At 32.4% G+C, this 18726-nt stretch overlaps 1 protein-coding gene across 4 annotated transcripts in view; it reads left to right on the forward strand.

Moving 5' to 3' along the window:
- The window catches only part of LOC116463381 (synaptonemal complex protein 2), a 100596-nt gene that overhangs the window by 56283 nt on the left and 25587 nt on the right, over window positions 1–18726 (forward strand). For 3 of the 4 annotated variants that reach the window (XR_009212036.1, XR_009212035.1, XR_009212037.1), the window contains 12 exons: window positions 360–530; window positions 2438–2636; window positions 3905–4110; window positions 7936–8121; window positions 8997–9087; window positions 9358–9513; window positions 10073–10209; window positions 11303–11397; window positions 11492–11591; window positions 11983–12041; window positions 12187–12265; window positions 12394–12450. Coding sequence is in view for 1 of the 4 variants with exons in the window: in XM_032146464.2 (XP_032002355.1) it covers window positions 360–530; window positions 2438–2636; window positions 3905–4110; window positions 7936–8121; window positions 8997–9087; window positions 9358–9513; window positions 10073–10209; window positions 11303–11397; window positions 11492–11591; window positions 11983–12041; window positions 12187–12265; window positions 12394–12450; window positions 13449–13526 (1614 nt within the window). In the remaining 3 variants the exon portion in view is untranslated. Of the gene's footprint in view, window positions 1–359; window positions 531–2437; window positions 2637–3904; window positions 4111–7935; window positions 8122–8996; window positions 9088–9357; window positions 9514–10072; window positions 10210–11302; window positions 11398–11491; window positions 11592–11982; window positions 12042–12186; window positions 12266–12393; window positions 12451–13448; window positions 16280–18726 lie in introns of those variants that run through there. The other variant, XM_032146464.2, reaches the window with a different exon arrangement.

Here is an 18726-nt window from a genome sequence, read left to right on the forward strand (position 1 = left end):
GTTTTATGTACCTGTTCCTTCTTCTGCACACTTTCTCCTGTTTCTTTTTAAATCACATTGGCCTTTATTTGACTCCATTTTATTCTGTGCTTTTAGGTATTTTTAAAATCTCTTTTACTTCAGTTAGATAGTATATATATCAGGCTTCTCAGGGACTTAATGGTAGAGATACAGAGATGGTAAAGAAGATAACTGGAATGGAAAGATAAAATCCATTAATTTAAAGTATGTTAATCAAGAATCATTCTTACAAGTATTTTATGTAAAACTTGTCACAGTGCCAATTTTATAGCAAATTGCTTATATTTCTTGTACCTCAAATATTGATCTAATAATATTCAGGAATTTTTCTCCTAAAGACATCCAGTAAAAATACCACCAAAAAGACGGACAAGACAATTCCGGAAGGAAGAATCAGACTTCCACGAAAAGCAACCAAAACAAAAAAAAATTATAAAGATCTCTCAAATTCAGAATCAGAGTGTGAACAAGAATTTTCACATTCATTTAAAGAGAACTTACTAGTAAAGGTAAGTAGATACAGTTCAGATTAATTTCTAAAAGCCTCTTAAAATACTAAATACATATTTTTGTAAAAAATGTCAAATTTATCTTGTTACTTCTTAAGAGTTAACTTCCTATATGACAAAACTTAAATAATAATTCTAGAAATTTGCCCTTAGGCAATATAATGCTAAATTTTGTAATAAGTTGGCATTTTTATTATAAAACAGATGTCTGAATCTAGTGAAATTATAACTTTGTGATAGTATCTTTGAAATGGAGAAGTACTTAATCTTCTAAAATTAAGCTTTAACAAAGTATAGCATGGAGAAGCTGTGTATCTGTTGAGTGAAAGCAAAATATTGGTGTCTGAGGTTCTTCTTACACACTGGCCCACCTGTCACCATCCCTGACTTCTTCCTTATGTCTCATAATGTCCAGACACATTCCCAGTCACCTGTTATTGAAAGCAAAGTTAAATATTTATTTGTCTGGCAGTCTATCATCTATAGAAGTAATGTCAGTATAATTTCATTTTTTCTTTACTTGAATATTCAATAGTTTTCTATAACTCCAATTATTATGGAAAAATATATATACTTAATACGTATATTACTATATATAGTAACCACTGTACATATACACATACAGTGTATGTGTATAGTATATAAATATATGTAGTGCTTACAATGTGCCAACTGCTATATTAAGCACTTTACAGATTTAATGTCTTAAAATATCAGAAGTACTATAGGTAATTAGTACTATTACTGTCATCCCATTTTACAACTGAGAAAATTGAGGCTCAGAGAGAAGGAATTTGCTCAAGGTCACACAACAAGGAAGTGGTGGTAGGTCTAGGATTTGAAACCAGAGAGTCTGGCACTAAATGTAGGTTTCTGAACAGTACAGTGTGCTGATTTGACATCATAAACTTCCATCTCTTCTTGTTTGCAGTCTTATCTCTTACCCAAAATACTTTAAAGACTTCCTAACTTAGGTCTACATTTTCTATCACTTCTTTTTTTTTTTTTTTGAGACACAGCCTCGCTCTGTCAACAGGCTGGAGTGCAGTGGTGTCATCTTGGTTCACTGCAACCTCCGCCTCCAGTGTCAAGCGATTCTCCTGCCTCAGCCTGCCTAGTAGCTGGGACTACAGGCGCGTGCCACCATGCCCAGCTAATTTTTGTATTTTTAGTAGAGACTGGGTTTCACCATGTTGGTCAGGATGGTCTCGATCTCTTGACCTCATGATCTGCCCGCCTCGGCCTCCCAAAGTGCTGGGATTACAGGCGTGAGCCACCGTGCCCAGCCTTCTATCACTTCTTAAAGGAAGTTTACCATACAAATAGTCATATGCCTTCTCAAGCCACCTCTCATCGTATCCCTCTTCAAAGGAAGACCCTAAAAATATCTCTATTGTCAGATATTCAAAGCATCAAAATGCCATTCCAAGCTTTTTTCTACCCTTCTCCAGTATATGCCCAGAACTGTGAAATGGTCAGATAGTATAACCTGTGACTCCCAAATAAGACCTATGCTTCTCAACTCTCTCTGTTCTTGCAAAGTCTTCTCTATTCGCAGTATGTCTTTCCCTTTCTACCTTCTTTCACGAACTCCTTAGTATCTCAAATACTATGAAATTTAGGAATGCTTTCTAATTTCCCTAAACTGGATATAATCTTCTTTGAACCCTCAAAGAAGGCTATTTGTATCTCTTAAGGTATTTATTATAGTAAATGTCTTATATTCTCCTGTGAATTTGTCTTATGGCTTCTAGTATATTAGAAAGTCTTTCACTACCCATGTCTAGGTCCTTGTTATGCCTGTATGTGGTAATATACAACATTTAATAAATATTTGAATATAATTTATGTGTCCAAGTGTAAATGTTTGTACTTGAGTATAATTTGAAAGTTATTGATACATTTAGGAGGAGAATATCCACTCCAGAATGAAAATGGTAAAGCTACCAAAGAAACAACAGAAAGTCTTCTGTGCTGAAACAGAAAAGGAACTATCAAAACAATGGAAAAACTCATCTCTACTAAAAGATACTATACGAGATAATTGCCTTGACTTATCTCCCAAATCTTTATCTGGCAGTCCATCATCTATAGAAGTAACGAGATGTCAGTATAACTTTGTTTTTTTCTTTACTTGAATATTCAGTAGTTTTCTATAACTCTAATTATGGGAAAATACAATTTTAAGACTAATTTTGAGGGGCATTTATGATTATAGTAGTTGAAACTTCATTTTATTTTAGCTAGTTTTATTTTTTTTAGTTTTATTTTAGCTTCATTTTATTAAAGCTAGTTAATGCTAGTAACTTGACTTTTGATAACATGGGAACAATGCTACTAGGATACTGAAGTTTTTCATGTTAGGAAGTTAAAGATCAAATGCTTTAATATGGAAAATATTTAATATATATTCACAAATTATCACTTAATCTTAAATAAGTACTTAATGTGCTTTTTTAGCTCAATATATATTTAATAACATGAGAATTTATGGAGAATTCTGTTTTTTCTATTTACATTTCATTGACAAAAGTCCAAAGAATATCTTGCTCATTCTGTGGACCCACAGTGAATTAATACCGTATACAGTTGAGGTTTTGCTTTTATTTTTAAATGATTGCTAAAGAAAAATTCATATTCTTTGGAGCTCTGGTATATGTGTATGCCTTTCTAGTATAGAAAGTAAAAGTGTGCCCTTTTTATACCATTTTTGTTTGCTTGTAAGGACATTTTAAAGCATTTCTAAATGCTAATCATTTCAGTTAAAATACAAGACTTAAATCAGTTAGTATACTTCTGCTTCCTCTAAAGTAGCTATTGTGTTCTCAGTACTAAGGACCACTATGAAATTTCATATAAGCGCATACTCAGAAGACAGATGTACATGCGCTGATTTGATCTGAAAATGTCTGAGGATTTATTTGTATTAAGATTTATTCCAGCGATAAATTTTCTAATTTTTATGTGAAAGATGTAGAGCACATGATTTCTCAAGCCTTTTTCAATCATAAAATTTTGTGATGTGTATATATAACACAATCAGCTATGATGTCAGAATACTCAAGATAATACTTAGGTTGATCCTTATATTTCAGGTCGTACTGTAGATATTTTTGTTGGAAAATGTTTTGAAAGTTCTTGTGGTTACAAGTACATTTTAAATTCAGCCATTATTGTTTTTCAGTCTTGTAAATATTTTAAATATAACTTGGTCTTAATTTTTTTAAAGCTATCCTTTTTTACAGCTAAGATTCGAAGATTTGACAAATTTATATTCTTAGAATTTAAGTTAATCATGCTATTTCTAAAGCAGACATCAATGATAACGCTTGCCATCTGTTTTCTTGTGTTTTTTTTTTTTTGATGCAATATAGGTATAGAGAAAATAACAGAAAAGGATTTTACTCAGGAGTATGAATGCATAACAAAATCTATATCACCTTATCCAAAAACTTCATCACTTGAATCCTTAAATAGTAACAGTGGAGTTGGAGGTACAATAAAGTCACCCAAAAACAATGAGAAAAACTTCCTGTGTGCAAGTGAAAGTTGTTCACCAATTCCACGACCACTGTTTTTGGTGAGAATGTATATATATTTTTTTCTTTCTCAGATATATCTGAAGGTAGTAAGTTATTTTCCCTATCATCTTAATCAGATACACCCTGCTTGTCTATTTAAGGTTTTGGGTTTGGTCTAGGGTCTTGGGGGAGAGACACATAATGACAAGAGAGAGATACTTGCCAGTCTTGATGAACCTAACAGACAAATAAATGTATAGCTATACAGGAGAAATAATGTGGTAGCAGGAGAGTACAGTAGTTTCTCATTATTTGTGGTTTCACTTTTTGAGGTTTCAGTTACCTACAGTCAACTGTGGTCTGATAATATTAAATAAGAAATTGCAGAAATAAACAATTCATATGTTTTACATTGTGTGTAATTCTGAGTAGTGTGATGGAATATTGAGCCATCCACTCTGTCCCTCCTGGGATGTGAATCAACCCTTTGTCCAGTGTATCCATGCTGTATACCCTACCTGCCTGTTAGTCACATAGTAGCCATCTTGGTTATCAGATCAACTGTAGAGGTATTGCAGTGCTTGTGTTAAAGTAACCCTTATTTTACTTAACAATACTGCCAAAGGGCAAGAGTGTTGATGCTGACAATTCAGATAGGCCAAAGAGAAGCCATAAAGTTTTCCTTTAAGTGAAATGGTGAATATTCTGTGCTTAATAAGGAACCAAAAATAAGGTATGTGGAAGTTGCTTAGATCTATGGTAAGAATGAATCTTCTTTCCATGAAATTAGGAAAAAGAAATTTGTGCATAGTATAATAGGGTTAGGCACTATCCATGATTTCGGGAGGGTCTACTATATTTTAAGAAGAAATGATACATATAATGTGATACATAGATGATGAAGAATGAAGAATTTCTTTTCAACATATATTTACTTTTTATATTCCTACCATTTACCTGTTATACTTCCGTATAAACACCTAAACCAAATATTGTAATTACACTGTTTTCAACTAAATTGTCAATTTACTTTGTCAACTTGTAATTTTTGTAACTAAAGGTTATTAAAGGCCATAGACTTTATGGTGAAATCTGAAAGAAGTACCCGCATTGCAGGAATAAGCCTATTCAGATCTAGAAAATGTGTGTAGTTTTTATGTGTAGAACAATTAGTAGTATCTCTTAGGAAGTGATCATTCCTATTACAAAACTCTTATCTGTACTCTATACAGTAATCACCCCTTATTCTCAGGGAATACGTTCCAAGACCCCCCCAATAGATGCCTGAAATGGAGGATAGTACTGAACCCTATATATACTATCTGTTTTTCCTATACACACATACCTATGATTGTTTAATTTATACATTAACTTATAAATTTGCAATTTATAAATTATTACAATGACAAAACAACAACTATAACAATACACTACAGCATCACTACTCTTGCTTTTGAGGGGCATTATTTAGTAAAATAAGGGTTACTTGAGCACTGCAATATCTCCACAGTCAATCTGATAACTGAGATGGCTATTACTTGACTAACAGGCAGGTAGCATATACAGCATGGATATTCTGGACAAAGTGATGATTCATATCCCAGGCAGGACAGCCTGATGGCCAACGATTTCATGGCACCACACAGAATGGTACACAATTTGAAACTTATAAATGATTTCTGGAATTTTCCATTTAATATTTTTGGGCCATGGTTGAGCATGAGTTATTGAAACACTGGAAAGCAAAACTGCAGCTAAGAGGGACCATTGTGTGTCAGACAGATAAAAGTGGAACTATGCTGTTTAAAGTAGAGGTAGGAGATCTAAACCCTAGATCTACCTAGCCTCCTTCACCTCCTTCCCCCAAATAATCCCCAAGGCATATTTTCAAAACTCTGAGTTTCTACAGACCACAATTTGAAACCCAGTTTCACACTAGTGAAATTCACACAAATTCTCCTGTGATCCTTTATCAATATAGTCGGCCCTCCATATCTGTGGGTTCCACATCTGTGGATTCAACCACAGACGACAATATATATTTTTAATTGTGTCTGTATTGAACATGTACAGACTTTTTTTCTTGTCACCATTTCCTAAAAAATACATATAACAACTATTTAAGAGTATTTACATTGTATTAGGTATCATAAGTAATCTAGAGATATGTATATGGGAGGATGTGTATACATTATATGCAAATACTGAACCATTTTATATCACAGATTTGAGCATCTTCTGATTTTGATATCCACAGGAGGTCCTAGAACCAATCCCTGTGTTTCTGTCATTCTTACTTTCCCCCGCATCCTTTAATCCCTTCAGTATGCCACCTTGCAAAATCTCCAAACCTAGGTAATCCCCCCCCCACCATCTTTGATGCTACTCTGTGTTAGATGGAATTTTAACAGTTACATATTCATTGGCTAGACACTCATGAGACATTCCCCCATGCTGCCCCTTTACTGTCAACTCTTAATAAGGTGTTGGAAATTTGCTTTATATATGGTAGTTGAACCTGCTTACACTCTCAACACTGCTATGAGATAGTGCTCATTTTTCTACAGTTTTAACTAACTAGGTGTTATCAGTTGTTTCTGTTTTTGCCAGTCTGGTAAGCATAAAGTTGTGTCTTTAATTTGCATTTTCCTGACTCATTTCATCAATGAGTATTTTCACATGATTTTGGCCATTTTGTGAATTCCCTGTTTGTTTTCTTATTTTTAAATTGCATTGTTTGATTTTTCTTACAAATTTGTATGAGTTCTTAATATATTCTGGATATTCTTTATTCATTGTATACAATGTAAACATTCTTTTCCTAGTATGTATATTTTCGCTTAATTACACAACTTCCCTATGACAAAAGATAGGACATAATCAAATTTACCAATCTTTTGGGTTGTTCAAGAAATCTTCCCCTAAGCTATTGTCATAAAAATATTTTCTTATTTTAGATTTGAGTCTCTCCAGGCTTTCTTTTTCATATGCATATCAAATTAGTGCAACATCAGGAGTGGAATAGTCTTAATTTAGTCATAGGCTGGGTGATCACATGGGCCTGGATTAGGCACTATTAGATTTTACTGTTTACTGGCCTGTTTATCTATCTCTGTGCTAATACCACCATTGCTTTAATTGGGGTCATTTTACATTTATAGAGTGTTACATACACCCTGCCCCACCATTCCTCAGAATTCCTTTGGCCCTTTACTGATTCATATACATTTTTGAATTAGTTTGTCTAAGGGAAGAATTGCCATTTTTCAATATTGATGTTGATCTTTCTTATCTACACATCATTTCTTTCTCCACTTTTTCGTCTTATTTCCTACAAAGTTGGGCGAAGTCTTCTACAAAGGAAATGTTGTTAGATTAATTCTTAAGTATTTTATGGGTCTTTTTGCTGTATTAAAATCAAAGGCTTTTTAAAAAAATTACATTTTCTGAGTTTTAAAATTTTTATATAGAAAAACTATTGATTGTTTTATCTCCAACAACCTTGCTGAATTTTATCATAATTGTCTGCCTAGATTCTCTTGGCTTTTCTGTATAGACAGCCGTGTAAAATGTTACACATGAAGATTGGAACAGAAAATGCAAAAAAATTCTTATTTGTGTTCTTGTTAAGGTGACTTTGACCTCTGGAGCATAGAAACTATACTAGCAGGGATCCTTATCTACAGGTTTTGGTCATCAAAGTAATAATCTACTTGCCTAAGGATGTTTTATTTTTAGTTATGAATTGGAATTGCATTTTTGCAGTGAATTAAGTAGTTTTGCAGTTTTGCTTTAATGTTTCTTATGTTCAACTCTTTTTGAAGTGGGGGGCTTTGAACAATTTTGTAACTTCTTATTGGGTTTTTGTATGTCTTCATTCATAGCCCAGATGTACTCCAACTAAGAGTAATACTATTGTAAATAGAAAAAAAATAAGTTCTCTGGTACTTACACAAGAAACACAAAACCGTAACAGCTCTTCAGATGTAAGCAGTTATAGTTCAGAAAAACGGCTTATGGAAATTGAATCTCCAAATATCAATGAAAATTATATACAAAGCAAAAGAGAGGTAAGTATGGTACTATAACTTATAAATTTTCCTTACACTAAGATGGTTCTTATAAGACTCAGATTACTGACCTTTAGTGGTAATTATAATATTTTAATGCTTTTCAACTGTCATTACCTGAAAATCTGATGTTTAAAGTATATAGAATGGCTTGATCATAGAAAAATATTTTTTGATAGAAGAAAGTTGAAACTTCTAAAATGAGAGTAGTAAGGTCTTAAATAGTGAGGATACCACTGCTGAACCCTGGATTGCATATTTACAATTGGCACTTTCTGGTTTCGTGAATATATAGTATTTGGTTGAACTTCCTGCCAGCATAAAAGCCCATCCATCCATCAATAAAAATATTTTAATAACCTGTAAAATATAGAAAATCAAGACAGAATTTTACAACTTGGAGAGGGCTGCGATTTGAGCTAGACCTAAGTGGATGGGTAGGTATATGTAGATTAAGTGGAGAAAAATAAGTAACCTATGTAAAGATTACTAAGTAAAAAAACCTGTATATTCAAATAGTATAACATAAGGTTAGATGTGAAAGATGTGGTTTGAAAGAAGAATAGTTTAAACTTTAGTTTTTTGTGGCTCCTTATTTCCTGACTGAAAGAAATGGAATCCTAATAAGAAAGAAATGAAAAGCAGGAATAGAAAAAAAAATAGCTCACATCACAGCTATTACAAGAAGATTGAGGTCAACTTAGAATCAAGGTTAACACATGGTAAATATTAGAGATGAAAAGGAAGGGATAGAAACAATCTGAGAGAATTGACAGCATTTAAAATCATTGGCTTTTGGGTTTGAGAAAGGTGATAAAATGTGAATTGAAACATATTTACAGAATTTTTTTTCTAATTTCTAATACGTATTTTAGGAAAGTCATTTAGCATCTTCATTATCCAAGTCTAGTGAAGGAAGAGAGAAAAAGTGGTTTGACATGCCCTGTGATGCTACTCATGTATCAGGTTTGTAGTCATAGTCTTGCTTTTTAAAAAATGATTACTGAAATGCTACGTGACATTTCATCTAAAGGAATTATGTATTTTAAGTCATACCATTATTCAACCTAATGTAAAAAGAAAATAAGTAAACTAGGTAGAATTGAATGCATAATTACCTAAAACATAATAAAAATACTTAGTGGAAACAAAGCCTTTTTAAAATAAAAGCAAGAAAATATTAGGTATTCTTAAGGAAAATTGTAGCACTTTTAACTTTCTTTAACTGTTCCTAAGGCCCCACTCAACATCTTAGTCGCAAACGAATATATATAGAAGATAATCTAAGTAATTCCAATGAAGTAGAAATGGAAGAGAAAGGAGAAAGGAGAGCAAACTTGCTTCCCAAAAAACTGTGTAAAATTGAAGATGCAGATCATCATATCCACAAAAGTAGGTGTAGATCAGTAGCCTGTATCAAAATGCAGTTATTTGGAGGGTGGTTCTTATATTTTGAATGAGTATATTTACAAATTTGTAAAGACAACTTTGGATATGTCCAAGATGGATGATGCTTTATTACAAAGTTCACATTTATATGAATAATTGTTGTAGTAAGGATCTTACATACCCATAGATCTCCCTCATCATTCTATCACTTATTATCATATTTAGGTTTTACTAGAGTATGAATTTACTGATGTGCTAGTACCTCACTAAATACTTAATAATAATGTGGAACTAGTTAAAAAGCAATTAAAAATAATCCATAAATGTTCCAGCTTAAAGTAGTCATTTCTGCTGTAATAGCCATACCAAAAAGTTTGTTTTATAAATCAAAATAATCTCATTTTTAAATTAAAAAAACATAAGGAACTCTTCTGCCTTTGATTTCATAATCCTTAGGTTACACATAGATTCGGAAAATAAGATTTTGTTCTTAGCCTAATTACAAGGCTAAATTTAGAGTAATGCATATTTTAACTTCAGCAGATTGTTTTCATTTTTTTAGTGTCTGAAAGTATATCTTCATTATCAACAAATGACTTTTCTATTCCTTGGGAGACCTGGCAAAATGAATTTGCAGGTATAGAGATGACTTATGAGACTTATGAGAGGCTCAATTCAGAATTTAAGAGAAGGAATAATGTGAGTTATTCTTTAAATTATGATTTATACCCAATAATATAATAATATGCCACACTTTCTACTAGACCATTGGCTTGTTTGATCCTTTGGCAACAAAATATCCATTCATGAAACCAACTTTCCTTATATGTGAATAATTGGAATAAAATCTGTGTATTATCCATATTCTTTCTTTTGCTACTACTTTTTTCTGTTTTCTCCTATTTTCCTTTTCAATTTAATGTTTTGGCTCTTCTATGTTTTTTTTTTACTGGACAGTTTTCATGCCACTTTTCAAGACATTTTTTATCTCATTTAGGTGAGCATTAATGAAGGTAGTATAGTGTAGTATAAAGAATGAGCAGCTGCAGTCAGAGAAATACCATTTCATTTTGTTTTACTAGTTCTGTATTATAGTTATGTAGTCTTAGTTTTTGAGGTTCCAGTGAGATAATGCAAAAATGCTTTTTAAAACAATTTTTAAGTATTAGTAATATTTTTCTGCCTATCTCTTTCACATGCCTCTATTTGGAATTGATAGTTTTTTATGCCCTCCTTTGAATAAAAGATGTTTTGGGCACAGGTTATCAACCCAAACCACCCCCCGACATCTTGCTTTCCTTTCTCCTATATTCAGGGTTAAAATTAGAAATTGCTTTTCTTTTTCTTTTTTTTTTTTTGCCCAAGGTCAACCTAATCTGAATAGAGAAGCTTTGACTTATATATTCTAATATGTGTCTGTAGCTAGATTTAAATATATGTTTTTGTGTAAAAAATGGTTTTAAAAAATTCTGAGTGTGACTTGTAGGCTGTGTCTTTGAAGAGAATTATAACTATCAGCATTTTTGTAAATACTGTAGAGTGTGGGGTTCTTATGAAAACAATTGAGGAGTAACTCAACCCTTAGTCAAAGACTTACTGATGGAGTTAAATAAGTTCACTCAGAGCAGTGTCTATTAACACTTCAGTTTAAATAACTGAGTTTTTGATTTTTCACTTTTCCAAGTTCTTCTTAGTAATTTACATTTCATGGAAAATTATTTGCTCTTACTGTAGTCTTGGTTAGATTGTTATTTTGTAAAGATATTTTAAGTTTAAAATGAGTATTTTTCAGATCCGACATAAAATGTTGAGTTATTTTACTACGCAGTCTTGGAAAACAGCTCAGCAACATCTAAGAACAATGAATCATCAAAGTCAGGACTCTAGGTCTGTAATAAAAATCTGTTCTGAAAACTTTTGAATGCTACATATTCTCAATGCTACAGTTTTTAAAATTAATCTCATTTTGTTTCTGTAATAGGATTAAAAAACTTGATAAATTCCAATTCATTATCATAGAGGAGCTGGAGAATTTTGAAAAAGATTCACAGTCTTTAAAAGATTTGGAAAAGGAATTTGTGGTTTGTTACTTTTAAAATTTTTTAAATATGTTTAAAACCTTGTTTTTAAAGAGCTATACTTGGAAAAACTTTCTTTTTTGGGAGCACATCCTAAAGCTTTTTGTTCAGAAAATAATTTAGTTTTATCTTAGATTTCTAATCAGCTTCATATAAACACTTTTGAAGTACAAACTTAAATTTATGATGAATATCTTTGATAATGAGAAATCCTGAGAGATTTTACTTTCAATTTTATTTTAATTTGAAAGAGCGTTTGACATCTGGAATATTTTTAACATATAGCCATACTGTTTATTTAAATTTGTAATAATAGAAATAGAGTAATTCTACTGTTGGATTTTAATTTTTAATCATATTAAAGTTTAACTGGATTTTATACCTTACAATTTAGGACTTTTGGGAAAAGATATTTCAGAAGTTCAGTGCATATCAAAAAAGTGAACAACAGAGGTTAGTATGACATTCTTAATGACTATAATCTATAAAATTAGATTTTTAAATTTCTATTTGAAAAATTAAAATTATATATACTATATTATAGCACTAATTTGAATTATTGATAAATACAAGGTTAACTCATTATTTTACTTCTTAGGCTTCATCTTTTGAAAACTTCATTGACTAAAGGGGTCTTCTGTAATACTGATAATGAAGAAACTGTTTTTACATCTGAGGTATAAATTTTATGCTTTTTATAGGTTACCTTTCTTGATTACAAAAAGAATTTGTTAATCTAACTTTGTCTTTGCTGTGAAAACTTTATGGTAAATTTCATGGGTGAAATATATTTACTTTTTTACAGATGCATTTGATGAAAGAAGATCTGAAAGTGCTGCAAGACAGGCTTCTTAAGGACATGGTAAGTCAACTAAGTTTGAAAATGGGATAATCATACTTCAATGTCTTTTGTTTTTGTTTTTTGTGTGTGTGTGTGCTTTTATGTCTCTCTTTTTGGGTTGAGAGAAGATAGTTTTAGCCCAATTACTTTTAGTTATTTAAACTAAATAATGGGAGCACATTTATAGTGAAAGAATTAGGGGTAATTTAAACAGGCCCTCCTAAGGAGTAAAAGAGAATATAAATTTGCAAATTGAAAAATTATCTGAAAGAATGATTTGTTTGCGGTTTCTAAACACTATGTACTGCAGCAGGCGTCTATCCTGCTCTGTCTTCTGAAGGAGAAAATATGGCAGGACAAAACTCCCAGAAAGTCTGTAGTTTAGTGGAAGAATTACTGTCTGTTTGGACAAGATGTCATTTACTTAGATTTGAGGATTAAATTAGTTTACTTTCCAATGGCCTAGCAGACCAGCAGCTGCATTCTGGGGGGAAACGTGGACCTGGGAATGGACTAAAGGTACTGCTTTAAGTGATAATGTCTTTGTAGTGTTCTCAAAGATGAAAGGCATTTTTAAGTACACTGATCTTTGTATACACAGTATATTAATGTACTTACAAAGATAGAACCTCAATATGCTGACATAGTACAGGATCAAAATGTTGTGGCTAAGCTAGTTTAGCTTCAAGCAAACAAGAAGCTACTTAACTAGGTTGATCCTTGTTGAAATTGTTTTCTAGACTTTTTATTTTACTCTCTTCCTTTGAAAAATTGAATCTAAATTTCATTGATTTGGGGCTTTAAAAGATTAGAGCCTTCTCTCAACTGACTGTCTTGAATATCAGTAATGAACACAGAATTCTGTAGATATCTATAGACCTGTTAGAATGCAATATCTTCATGAAAGAAGTTGTTTTAAAATGAATCACTAATAACAGCTTGATTTTTTTTTCTATTTTATTTGATGGTTTTACAGCGATAATGTGAAATCTAAGTGTGATTTTTTTTCTTGGCTATAGCTAGAAGAGGAGCTTCTTAATGTACGCAGAGAACTGATGTCAGTATTCATGTCTCATGAAAGAAATGCTAATGTGTGAAATCTAGTTTTTATCAACATACTTTAATTATTCTTCTCTGTGTATAACTGAGGAAATAAGAATAATCCTACAAAGAGAAAAATATACATGTCACTGAAGCAAGTGTACCCTTTATAGGAACCCTCAAATTCAAAAAAATGTCTTTTAATGGATGAGAAAGAACCACTATACCATGAGTCCAAGCCCAGAAGACTTCGGTCTATACCATATTATTTTTTAATTTTGGAGATAAAAGCTTTAAGAAACTTTTTGAGTTAATTATACTCATAAAATGAGTTTCTTTAATAAATTAAATTTTATTGTGTAAAATGTATTATTACATAAAATGTGTTTTTGAATCAATGCAGTTTGGGGATGAATATAATTAAAATATGTTTAATAGCTTAGAATTCAACTAATAAAAATTTAGTCACACTTACAAGGGGGAGGAAGTCCCTAATTTAAAATATATAACTGAGTGGTAGATCAGTACTTTCAGCACACTGTTGGAAACATTTATTCAGATATGGCTCTAATGTATTAGGAAGCACTAAATGGCCTAAAAAAGTAATTACATTGCCTAAATACGTTAATTCAATATAGAAGTCCTATTTCATAAGCAGGCTGTTTGACAAATACTTTTAATCTAGTAGTCATTGTAATATCTTGCTAGATTAATTTATAAAAGTGAGTATACATTTGACTTGCTTTTAATGAAGTTGAAATAAATGCTTATGTCACTTGAATAAATATAAATCATTATATTCCTATTTTGTGAACATTGGGTATCTGAAGAAGGATATTTATTTGATCCAAAGTATAATACTAAGTAGCCTTACTATCCCTTGTCTATTTAATGGTAGCAGAGTATTATTCAAAAATAATACGAATAATTAAAAACAGTGGGAAAACTGGCTTCTTAAAATCCCTCTCATTTTGGTCAGCTTTGTGCAATTATTAGCATCAGCTAAGATTTATTGATAGGGCAGTGGGGTTGCTATTTTAAGAGAGTGACAGCTGTTATAATATTAAATACCACTCAGGACTTGCAAATCTATGTTGCCCCATGAGACTAATTCCATCATGTCTTATCACCCTGTTTACCTCATTGTCAGCCAAATTTCCAAGACTCCTAAGTCATACCTCATACTTGATTTCAATACTGTACTATATGTGTAATCCATCCCAGGTTCTTTATTCTTTCCAGCTCTTCTAAAATCATGTCATTACCAGCAGTTGTGCCCCTCTAAATCTCAATTTCCAACATTCTTATCACTCCAGCCTGTCTTTCCAACTTGCTTTGTATAGTAGTCTCAGGCTATTTATACTTTTTCTCTATTCCTGTTACCTTCTTGTCTGTCTGTCCTTCCTTACCCATTCTAGATGCCAGAGTTCAAAATAATACTCTTGCCCTTTCTCTTCCTGTCAACCTTATCCACTAATTCTTAGCTGTCCTTCTACCAATTGAACAGCCCAGGAGAAAATAATACAATCAGGCTTTAAATTTATGGCCACGTACTTCAAATGGGCACTCAACATTGCTCAACAATCCTTACTCTGCTCTCTTTAATTGGCTTTACCACATTTCCAGAGTAGTATTGCATATAAATACCTCTTTCCTTGATTATTTACCTTTGAGCTGACTGTCTAACCTCATAATTTTCTCATCTTCACCCTAAAATCTAACATGTTTCCTGCATCAAGACCAGCATTTTCTGATTTCTCTTTCAGTCCAATAGCAGATTTGTTTATTTAAGAACAGTCACCCTACTAGAGCTTTGAATCCCATTATCTTTGATTTTCCTCTCCTGATTTTTATAGTCCATGTTAATTAAATAAGTAAATAAATAGGCCTTCCATTGACATCAAGTTCTCCTGAAACCACTGCCCTACCCATGTAATTATCCATTCACTTTTGCAGAGAATATATCAGAATAATCTTCTCAGGTTACTATCTCAACTTCTTTGCTTCCTTCCCTCAATGCAGCTCTGCCCCTACTATTTCATCAAAACTACTTTTATCAAAATCAACAGTAATTTAAGTAAAAACAGATTAGATATGGCAACATAGCCTTTCAGTGGCATTTCACGCTTAAAATCCTCTGCTGGCATGTATTTGCTACTCTTCTGTGCCTTTTCCTTGGGTTCATTCCTAGTCTCTTTCTTTTCCTCAGTCAGTACTTTCACCTTAAGTAATTTCATCTAGTCCCATATAATAACTATTTCTGTGTTGATGATCTCAAGTTTATAAACGTTCTGACCTTCACTTTGGACGTCAGAACATTATAAATACTGCTGTATTGACATTTCTAATAAGAATCTCAACTCTCAAAACAACTTGATTTGTCTCCCTTACCATTCTTTCTCTTCATCAAAGAAAAAGTAAACTTTGTCTTCCTATCTCAATAAAGTTACTTTTAACTACCCAACTATTCAAACCAAAACCTAACAGTAATTCCTGATTTATTTTCCTTTTAGCCAAACAGTAAATTGATCAACAATTCCTACTGCCAAAATATGACCCACATGTGAATACTTTCTGCCACTTCCACTGTCTCTGTGACAATGTCAATATCATTTCTCACACAGACAATTTCAACGGCCTCTTAAAATGGCTTTTCAGCATTTATACTTTCCTTTCCGCAGTTTTTTCACTTAGCAGCCACCATTGTCTTGCTAAAGCATAAATCATACCATGTCACTCCCTTACCTAAAACTCTCCAGTGACACACTCTTAACCAGTGGGTCAAGGGACAACTCATAAGGGAAATTAGAAAATACTCTGACAAATGAAAATGCAACATACCAAAACATGTGATCCGTTGAAAGCAGTGCTCGGAGGGATATTTATAGCTGTAAGCACCTACAATAAACAGTAAGAAAGATATCAAATCAATAACCTTACTTTATACCTTAAAGAACTAGAAAAATTTAAAGCTGTCAGAATCGATGAAATAATGAAGAACTAGATCAGAGATAAACAGAATAGAAAAGCAACACAGAAAATCAATAAAAACAAAATTTGGTCCTCTGAAAAGATCAAGAAAATAAACCTTTAGCAGATTGACTAAGATAAACAGAAGACTCAAATTACTAATACAAGAAATGAAAGTTAGGGACGTGACTACTGAAATTTCAGAAATAAAAAGGATTCTAGGAGAATACTATGAATAATTATATGTCAATAAATTAGTTAACCTAGATGACATCGATAAATTCCTAAAAACAGAAATCACCAACACTGACTCCAGAAGAAATAAAAAATATCAACAGACCTATAACATGTAAAGAGGTTGAATTAGTAATCAAAAACCTCCCAACAAAGAATTCTATCATTTAAATAATGCCGGTTCTTTTTTAATTTTTTCAAATTTATTTATTTATTTTTTAGAGACAGAGTCTCACTCTGTCACCCAGGCTGGAGTACGGTGGTCTGATCTTAGCTCACTGTAACCTCAAACTCCAGGGCTCAAGTGATCTTCCTGCCTCAGCCTCCTAAGTAAGCTTAGGACTCTAGGCATGTGCCACTATGCTCAGCTATTTAATATTTTGTAGAGAATGGGGTCTTGCTGTGTATCCCATGCTGGCCTTAAACTCCTGGCCTCAAGTAGTCCTCCTGCCTTGGCTTCCCAAATCACTGGAATTACAGGCATGAGTCACCATGCCCAGCCCAGTCCTTCTTAAACTCTTCCAGAAAACAGAAGAGGAGAGAATATTCCAAATCACACAATGGCGTCATTACACTAATATTCTCTATGAATATAGATATACAAACCCTCAACAAAATAGCAAACCAAATCCAGCTGCACATTAAAAGCATTCCATACCATGACCAAATGGATTTATCCCAGCCAAGCATGGGTGGTTCAACATAGGAAAATGAATGTAATATACTATATCAATAGAATGAGGGAAGAAAAAGAAACATTCTTATGTGAGTTGATGCACAAAAAGCATTTGACAAAATCCAATACCCTTTTATAATAACACTCAAAAAACTGGAACTAGAAGGAAAATTCCAAAACATGATAAAGAGTATGTATGAAAGCCCTATAGCTTACATAATACTCAATGGGGAAAGACTAAAAGGCCCCCTGCCCTGCCAAGACCAGGAATAAGACAAGGATGCCTCCTTTCACTGCTCGTATTCAATACTGTACTAGAAGTTGTAGCTAGATCTAGAAATTATGCAAGAAAAAGAAAAAGATATCCAAGTGAGAATGGGAGAAACAAAACTGTTTCTCCTTACCAGAAATTTGATCTCATGTCTAAGCAATCCTGCAGAGTCAAGAAAATCATTAGAAGCTAATACAAATTCAGCAAAGTTGCAAGATACAAGATCAACAGAAAAATCAGTTGTATTTCTATATAATAGAAATTAACAATACAAAAATGAAATTAAAACAATGGCTTTTACAATAGCATCAAAAAGATTAAAATTCTTAGCAATAAATTTAACCAAGGTAGGCATAAGACTGAAAACTACAAAACATTGTTGCAAGAAATTAAAGATGGCCTAAATAAGTGGAAAGGTAATCCATGGTCATGGATTGGAAGATTCGATATGTTAAAATGGCAATACTCCCTGAAATAGACTATAGATTTAATAAAATCCACATCAAAATTCTAATGGCCTTCTTGCAGAAATGGAAACGCTAACCCTAAAAATCATATGAAAATGGAAGAGACCCGGCATAACCAAAAAAAATCTTTAATGAATAAAGTTGGAGAACTCATACTTCCCAAGTTCAAAATTTATGACAAGCCTACATTATTGAAATCATGTGGTACTAGCATAATGATAGACATATAGACCAATAGAATGTAATTGTGTGTCTAAAAATAAATCTACCCATCTATGGACACCGAGTTTCATCAAGGGTATAAGACCATTCCATGGGGGAAAGTATAGTTTCTTAAATTGTTCTGGGACAATTGGACAAACACATGCAATATAATGAGGATGGAACCTTACTTTGTATCATATACAAAAATTAATGGATTAGAGACCTAAATGTAAGAGCTAAAACTCTGAAACGCAGGAAAAAAATGCAGGAGTCAATCTTTATGACCTTGGATCTGGCAGTGGATTCTTAAATATGATACAGATATAAGCAATGGAAGAAACATTAGATAAATTGGACTGTAGCACAATTCAAAACTTTTTTATTTTATTTTATTATTATACTTTAGGTTTTAGGGTACATGTGCACAATGTGCA

This window comes from Hylobates moloch, unplaced genomic scaffold (assembly GCF_009828535.3).
Source record: "Hylobates moloch isolate HMO894 unplaced genomic scaffold, HMol_V3 SCAFFOLD_34, whole genome shotgun sequence".
Classification (NCBI taxonomy): Eukaryota; Metazoa; Chordata; class Mammalia; order Primates; family Hylobatidae; genus Hylobates; species Hylobates moloch.